General features: G+C 57.6%; 1 protein-coding gene across 1 annotated transcript in view; it reads right to left on the minus strand.

Moving 5' to 3' along the window:
* Window positions 1-4,891, minus strand: part of KIAA0930 (KIAA0930 ortholog) — a 39,555-nt gene extending 34,664 nt beyond the window's left edge. Inside the window, exon 1 of the mRNA XM_059080573.2 lies at window positions 4,748-4,891. Coding sequence (XP_058936556.1) covers window positions 4,748-4,811 — 64 coding nt within the window. The 5' untranslated portion in view covers window positions 4,812-4,891. The remainder of the gene's footprint in view (window positions 1-4,747) is intronic.
* Window positions 4,892-8,801: the final 3,910 nt, after the last annotated feature.

Below are 8,801 nucleotides of genomic sequence, written 5' to 3' on the forward strand. Positions count from 1 at the left end.
CACACCTCCACTTGGGCAGCTGAGCACACCTATGGAGGCCAGGCCACACGCATCCAAGGACAGGTGTGAGGGCTTCACCCCTGCTAAGAGCTCAGACAGATTCTGCCACTTACTGGCCATGGGACTGGGGCATGTTACTTCACCTCTAAACCTGTGCTTCTTCACCAGGACAAAGACAGCAGTTTAATGATACATACCTTAGAGGATTATTTTGATGATAAAAGGAAACGGTGAATGTGAAACACTCCTTTTGTCCCACAGCACTCCAAAGAGAGAAAATTTCCCAGGCCACCTAAAAGGGGGCGAGAGCCCAAGAATAAACAGCTCTAGGGCTTCCCTGGTGGCGCAGTGGTTGAGAATCTGCCTGCTAAGGCAGGGGACGTGGGTTCGAGCCCTGGTCTGGGAAGATCCCACATGCCGCGGAGCAACTAGGCCCATGAGCCACAACTACTGAGCCTGCGTGTCTGGAGCCTGTGCTCCTCAACAAGAGAGGCCGCGATAGTAAGAGGCCCGCACACCGCGATGAAGAGTGGCCCCTGCTTGCCACAACTAGAGAAAGCCCTCGCACAGAAACGAAGACCCAACACAGCCAAAAATAAATAAATAAACAAATGTGGGGTTTAAAAAAAATTATTAAAAAAAAAAACAGCTCTAAAATTCTCAGCCTTGGGGACTTCCTTGGCAGTCCAGTGGTTAGGACTTCACGCTCTCACTGCCGAGGGCGCGGGCTCAATCCCTCGTCGGGGAACTAAGATGCTGCAAGCCAGCCGCAGCCACGGGAAAAAACAATACAGTAAAATAAATTGAAAAAATAAAATAAAATAAAATAAAACGCTCAGCCTAGGCAGGGCCCAAAGACACGCAGCACGGGGAAGGCCCCTCCACTCACCGCGCCCCTCCGCCACTAAGACCCGGGCCGTGTCCATGTGACTTGACCAGACGCCAGGGGAGTGCTGCCCCTGTTGAAGGGAGCCTGTCCACACAGCATGCGTGCACTGACGTCCAGGGCCCATTAGAAAGCCCAAGCCCCAGGAGGAAGTGTCAGGCAGGCTATCTCCACCTTTGGTCCAGGCATCTACACCACACAACATGTGGGCACTGGACCACCTGATTCTTCCCAACTCAGGGATTCTGGAGCCCTGCACAGGCCGCCTCAGCCATCAGCCTGGCTCACCTGTTACCTGGAATCACAGGCAGTTTCCTGTGGATAAAACACCAAAATCCTGCTCAGAGGGGCTACAGCCGTGGCTGCTTCCAGCAGGACTTCTACTTCAGCCAAGTCGTCTGTGTATCTGGCTCTCTCGCCCGACTCAACTGCACCCACACCCCACGCAGCACGGAGCAAGGCCGATCCCCCCACCTGGCACGGAGCAAGTCCTCAAAAAAATGTTTCTACTGCAGAGGCCACAGTAGACAAGATTCAAAAATCAGGTTTGGATCTCCAAGGTACTTTTCATCATGCAACCAAGAGACAATGTGGGCAGGGAGAAGGGGGCAGTCGCTTTTCCCCACCTCATAGACAGACACTGTGACTCAAATGATAACAGCAGGACTTCCCTGGTGGCGCAGCGGTTAAGAATCTGCCTGCCAATGCAGGGGACACGGGTTCAAGCCCTGGTCCGGGAAGATCCCACATGCCGCGGAGCAACTAAGCCCGTGAGCCACAACTACTGAAGCCCGCGCACCTAGAGCCCGTGCTCCGCAACGAGAAGCCACCGCAATGAGAAGCCCATGCACTGCAACCAAGAGTAGCCTCCGCTCACTGCAACAACAGAAAGCCCACACACAGCAACGAAGACCCAATGTAGCCAAAAATAAATATATAAATAAATAAATTTATTTTTTAGAAAAAGAGGAACTTCCCTGGTGGTCCAGTGGCTAAGACTCCACGCTCCCAATGCAGGGGGCCCGGGTTCAATCCCTGGTCAGGGAACTAGATCCCACAGGCCACAACTAAGACTCAGGCGCAGCCAAATAAATAAATAAATAAATAAAAGAAATGACAACAGATTGTCCAGGGTCAAGCGTCTCCCCCAGAGGCTCCCTTATACCTTCAAAACAACCGGAGGTTAGTTCTGAACAACCTAAGCTTTAATTCAACAACAACAACAACAACAATCTGGGAGGTTTAAGTTAATTCATAAATGTAACAGGTTGTCCCAGCTGCAAAGTGGAGATGAGCAGGTGACCTGGTGAAAGGGCTTTGGGGAGGGCGTTCTGGGCTCACGCCTGGGTGCTCGGGCCAATCATTCTGTCCTAACTCTACTCTGGGCGTGAAGTCACTGTTTAGCTTGCCCCGCTCTGAACATCACATTTCTCATCTGAAAAATGAAAGAGATGGGCCACGTGAGCCCTTCTAAGACTTTACGTTTCCAAGTCCTAGCCCGTCCACACCCTTCATTCCCCAGTCCAGAAAGTAATCCTCTCATTCATTTGCTGAGTGTGCCCTGGGGCTCTGCTCTGCATGGGCCCCGTGCCATGCAGGCACTGAGGAGACTCAGGCTTGGGCAACGCCCTGGGAGGGGTCGCCTGCGAACTGGGGAGACCATCACATGCCACAGTCGTCCGTTCGTCCCCTGGACACGAACCCGGTACAAAGAGAACACAGGCAGCAGGACAGGGGGCAGAGGAAGGGTCCCTGGGTGGCAGCGTTAGCTCTGAGGCCTGAAGGGAGACCTGCACGCGTTTGCAGGGCAGGTGAAGCAGGAGGTAGCTTTCCAGGAGCAGAAGAGAGCAGAAATAAAAGTGCAGTGCCTCAGAGCGCTACAGGGACTGAGTTCTGAGGGGCTGGGGGTGGTAAGACAGGAAGACCTGGTGTGTGAGGGGGAACCAGAGGCAGGCGGGGAGAGACAGCAATACTGCAACCACCAGGCTGCGCTCTTGGCCTACTACAGGCAGGTCCCCTCCCCAGACGCAGCGCAGTAGGTGCAGCACGGCCTGGCTGGGACATCTGGGGGGACAGGCACTGGGGTCACACTGACTACGGGTCAGTCCCAGCTACGCAACTTCCTCGCAGGCTGTCCCTGGGCTAGTCTCTTGCCTCTCTGAACTTCCGACTCCTCAGCGGCGAAGTGGAGATAGTGTTCCTATATCCGGCAAGGTCAGTATCAAATTGACAGAGCCTGCATAAAGCACCTGGCACATACTGAGTGCTCAGGAAACGCCAGGTGCTACAGCAAATTATTGTTCTTAGGGGGTGGCGGTGCAGGCTCCTGGGGGCTGGGACTGTCTAACAGGGCACAGAGGTGCTCAGAGGACAGTAGGACCGTGTTGACAGGGGAGTGAGGAGAGGTGCCCAGAGCTGCTGAGCAAACAGGGCTGAGGGGCCTGAGCAATGGTCCCTCCGGCCCCTCCCCTCTCAGACACTCTGTGCCAGGTGACAGGCGGCCTGCCAGGCGGGCATGCAGCCGGACACACAGTAGGTGCTCAATGAACATGTGCCGAATGAACGAATGAGGACCCTTCCATTTCTGCTCGTAACTAATTAGTGACACCGGCTCAGAAGAGACCAGAGAACCTCTGTCCTCGTCCACCCCGGCCTGTAGTCACCCGACCCCCACCCCCATGCTGGAGGAAAGCTTCGTTCCAGGGCAGGCTGGGCTGAGACCTGCTGAGGGCAAGTATCTTGTACCAAGTCTGCCTCCAGCAAAAAGCAGGACGCAAATTTATTTCCTCTCGTCTTCCAGCCTCCAGGGTGTGGCCTGCGGAGGGGCCTGGAATGCCTTGTGACCTTAGGTGGGGATGCGCTGGCTCTTTGGGACTCAGTTTCCCCAATGGTGAATGAAAGGGAGTGGGTCTGGCAGAATCTCCAAGGTTGACATTCCCTTCCCCACAAAATGCTGTCGCCCCCTCAGACAGCCCCAGCCCAGACTGGGGATGAGGGTGGGGCTGGGGGGTGGCTGAGAACGTGGTATGAAGTCATTCCCGCAGGAAGAAGGGAGGGGTCTTTTCAGAGAGAAAAAGGCCTCCTCAGGCTTTAGTCTGCCTGCACACGATCCGTCAGCAGCCATCACTTCACGCCCAGCCACGCCGGGAGACCCCACCTACACCTGGAGCCCCAGGCTCTCGCAGACCACACGGGGCACCTCCAACCCATGTCACCGGCCCGTCTAGGACTTGGGGCCTCCTTAGAGCAGCATCACACCCAGAGAGGCGGCCGCCCCGTTCCCGCTGCCAAGCGGCTGGGTTCAGGGGGCGACGGTCCAACAGGTCCCCAGTTAGAGCCAATGTGCAGAGAGAGCGGTGCGGGAAGACAAAGGCTTCAGGACGCCGGAGACCTGCCCTTCCGGCGACCTGGGACGGTGGCCGGGGCAGCTAGCAGGGGGGTCTGCCCGTTGCCCACGGGGCCCGGCCCTGCCATGTCGGGCTCCGGGTCTCCCCAGATCCGGCGCCCGCACTCCCTGCAGCGGCACTGAGGCCCCGGGGAGGGCTTCTTGGAGAAGGAAGAGGCCTGGCGGAGCCACGGAGGGGAAGGAGGGAGACGGGCAGACGCCCGGATGGACAGACAGAGGGAGACGCCGAGTGACCCGGGAGACAGACACACAGGGACGAGAGCCTGCCGGACCGCTCTTGGGACCAAAATCAGAGACGGAGACGCGGAGGCACAGGAAACAGCCGGACGAGGGGAGCCGGGGGCGTGAGGGGGATGTGACACGCAGGGAGCCCCAGAGACACACGCAGAGACAGAGACACACGCAGAGACGCCCAGAGGCGCGCCCCGGCCTCGAACCCGGCCAACCCCACTCACCGAGGCCGCAGACTTCGCGGCGCAGGCTGAGGCGGCCGCGCTCCTCGGCTATGGCGCGTAGCATGTGCTGCAGCGAGCGCTCCTCGGCCTCCGCGCCGCCCGCAGGCTCCGGGAAGGCAGCGGCGGCGGCGGGGAGGGCGGGCGGCCCGGCCCGGAGCCCCGCGGGCGCGGGCGCCGAGGAGCAGGCCCGGCCCGGCGGCCGCGCGGAGGCCATGCCGGGCCCCGGCTCATCGCCCGCGCCGCGCCCGCGGGGGCCGCCGGCGCGCCCCGGCGCCCCCGCTCCGGCGCCGCCCGCCGCGAGCACCAGTGAAGCCACAATCCGCCTTTGTGCGCGTCGCCGCCGCCGCCGCCGCCGCCTCCACCTCCTGCCGAGCCCAGTGAGGCGAGCGCACCTCCGCGTCGCCGACACAGTCCGCCCACCTCCAGGCCGCCGCCTGCCCCTCCCCGCCTCGCCCGGCCCCGCCCCCAGGCCATCCGGACCCCGCCCCCGGTAGCGGCCCGCCCCGCCCCTGCCCGCCTTCAGGCCACACCCCAGCCATCCAGGTCCCGCCACCGCCCTCCAGGCCCCGCCCCCGGTCGGTTAGACCCCGCCCCTGGCACGCCAGGCCCCACCCCAAACCCGCCCCAGGCCGCGCCGCGGGCCGCCCGCCTCTGACCTCCGGCCTCGGACCTACCGGGCTGGCTCCCTTCCCCACCTTCCAACTCCCGGTCCGCTCCGGCCCTGCCCCCCCCAAGCGTCTAGCCTCCGGTGACCTCCGACTCCGGCCAAGCTCTTCCTCAAATGGCTCTCGGGATCCCGCCTCGACCTTTGCCGGCCCCTCCAACCCTGCGCCCACTCTCTCCAGGCCTTCCCCCCAAGTCCCTCCCCAAGACCGACCTCGGCCCCTGCACCCCCTCGGGCAGTTTGGCGTCTCTGAGCCCCTCCCATCGCCCCTTCCGGGCAGTACCCGCCCCCCCCGCCCCCGCCCCTCCTCGCCCCGCGGGAGACTGACTTTGTCTCCTGCCCTCCCCATTGCCACCACCCTTTTCTCCTCAGTCAAGTTGTCAGGACCCGTTTCCCCTGGGAACTTCCTCTTCAGAACCCAGAAAGAGGTCACCCTCTGCCATAAAGAGGTCTCATGGGGGGGGGGTGGCAGAGCCCTTCCTGCCCCAGACTCCTCCGCCTGGCGCAGTGCAGGGCGTTGAGAAAGGCTCTGAGCCTGTTTCCTCAGCTGTACGATGGGGTCTCGCTCTGAGTGTTAACTAGGTATGAGGGTGTTGAGGCGTGGAGAGGTATGAGGTCAGCTGGGCACATGCTCCTGATGAAGGCCAAGGTCCAGTGGGCATCCATCCGTGTGCTGGCCTCTACTGGAAAGGAAGATCTAGGTGAGAGGCAGCTAGAGGCCCTTCCCAGACCTCAGCCCCCCGTGGCCCATTTCTAAGGACCTGGGAGATGCAAATGGAGGGAGAGTGCTGAGATTTCCCAACTAGCTAAATGGCCAAGGACATCCACCTGCAGTCACACTAGCCTCCGTCCACAGACCCATCAAGGAGGGGCCTGCCTCCAGGCCCACCCCCCTTCCCTTCTCCCCCATCCTTGTAACACATGCTTCCTCATTTCCTTTGGGTCCCAGAGTCACCTCCTCTAAGAGCCTGCCCTGACCACCTTACCTGAAACACCAGCTTCCCTCCCCTCTAGCCCTTTACCCTGCTTTATTTTTCTTCACAGCATAGGACTTACCTCCGCTGACATCCCATTATATAGCTACGTGTTCTGTTCATTGTCTGACTTCCCCACTGAGGAAGGGGGTCTGTCTTCTGCACAGCTGTATTCCCTGTGCCTGGAACATTGCCCCCAACGAAGTAGCTGCCCAATAAATACATGTGGGACGTGCAAATGAACAATGAATGAGAGGCCCGATAGGGAAGCAGGGAAGTGGAATAGGCAGTAAGGGACCTGGGGTATGGCAACCGCCCTGGAGGAAGAAATGGGTGGTCTGGATCCTGCTTCAGGCCTCATGGCTTGTTTTGTGCCACCAGGCCTTGTGTGCCTCAGGGCAGGGTCGGAGCCTGACACCTCTGTGTCCCCAGCACCAGGCACAGGGGAGGGGAGGGGTTGGGAGGCTCTGTAGAGAAGTGTGGAGTGAGAGAAGTAATGAAGCCAGTATGTTCTCCTCTGGGCCTGCTCCTGCATCTGTGAAATGAAGACACTGCCCTGAGGGCTATGGCCTCTGGTTCTGAGTCCGGACAGCTGGGATTTGGGCTGGGAAAATGGGGAATGGGGATGGCTGAGCAAGGGCCCAGAGGCTGACAAGTCCAGGGTCATCTCTCTCTTTGCTTCCCCAAACTCCACCATGACCCTGCCTGCTCCACTACCACCCCTTTGCTTGTGCTCTCCCCCTTGCTGGAAATCCTTTCTTCTCCTTGGCTGTGTTCATCTTCAGGACCCACTTTCCCTGGGAAGCCTTCTGGTTAGGGCTGGTCAATGCATTTGTATTCTTATCTCTTTCACAAACTCCCTCCCCACACCCCCCAACACACACACACACACACACACACACACACACACACACACACACACACACACACACACACACACACAGTTACCTCCATAGATTCTGTGCCAGAGGACCCTCATCGAATCAGCTCATCCCATTTTCCCTGGCATCCAGCCCAGGACAGGTGCCAGAAAATATTTGTTGAATGAGTAAATGAACAGCACTTGGGCTCTTTCCTTTTTATTCAATAATACTCCAAGTATTGCCCACGTAGGAAAATTTTTTTAATATTTATTTTTTTATTTGGCTGCGTTGGGTCTTAGCTGCAGCACTCCGGATCTTTCGTTGTGGCATGCAGGCTCTCCAGTTATGGTGCGAGGGCTCCAGAGCGTGTGGGCTCAGTAGTTGCGGCACACAGGCTTAGTTTCCCTGTGGCACTTGGGATCTTAGTTCCCCAACCAGGGATCGAACCTGCGTCCCCTGCATTGGAAGGCGGATTTTTAAGCACTGGACCACCAGGGAAGTCCCAGGGAATTTTTTTTTTTTTTTTTGTGCTAGGTGGGCCTCTCACTGTTGTGGCCTCTCCCGTTGCAGAGCACAGGCTCAGTGGCCATGGCTCACGGGCCTAGCCGCTCCGTGGCACGTGGGATCTTCCCGGACCGGGGCACGAACCCGTGTCCCCTGCATCGGCAGGTGGATTCTCAACCACTGCGCCACCAGGGAAGCCCCCCAGGGAATTTTTTAATGTCAACAAATGTTGAATAATATTTTGGACTTGAAGTTGGCATGAGCAGGGCTTCTGGGGTCCCAGGGCACGTTCTGTTTCTTGATCTGAGTGCTGATTTACATTGGTGTGGTCAGTTTCTAAAAATCAGACTGTAACTTTTTGAGTTATGCACTTTTCTGTATATATGCAGAATGTAAAATAGAATTAAACATGAAAAGATTTAAGGGCTTCCCTGGTGCCGCAGTGGTTGAGAGTCTGCCTGCCGATGCAGGGGACACAGGTTTGTGCCCCGGTCCAGGAAGATCCCACGTGCCGTGGAGCGGCTGGGCCCGTGAGCCATAGCTGCTGAGCCTGCACGTCCGGAGCCTGTGCTCCGCAATGGGAGAGGCCGCAACAGTGAGAGGCCCGCGTACCGCAAAAAAATTAAAAAATAATAAAATAAAATAAAATAAAAATTAAAAAGAAAAAGATTTAAAATCCTTGAAAAAATTCTGGTTTAGCCATATTCCCCATGACAGTGAAAATGTTCTTTTCTGCAAAGAAGTGAAATGTATTTTTTAGAGAGACCACTGAGGGGGAAAAAAAGAATACGTAGGCAGAACAATGGCCCCCAAAGATGTCCAACCCCAGTCCCTGGGATCTGTGAATATATGTTACCTTACATGGTAAAAGAGCCTTCGCAGATGTGATGAGGTTAAAAATATTGAGATGGAGAGAGTATCCTGAATTATCCATGTTTGCCCAGTGTAACCTCATACATTCTTAAAATTGGAGATTTCCTGGCCGTAGTCCATGACAACAGAAGAATGATCAGATAAATGCAACGCTGCTGCTGGTCTTGAAGGTTAAG

Source organism: Kogia breviceps, chromosome 12 (genome assembly GCF_026419965.1).
Source record: "Kogia breviceps isolate mKogBre1 chromosome 12, mKogBre1 haplotype 1, whole genome shotgun sequence".
Taxonomy (NCBI): Eukaryota; Metazoa; Chordata; class Mammalia; order Artiodactyla; family Physeteridae; genus Kogia; species Kogia breviceps.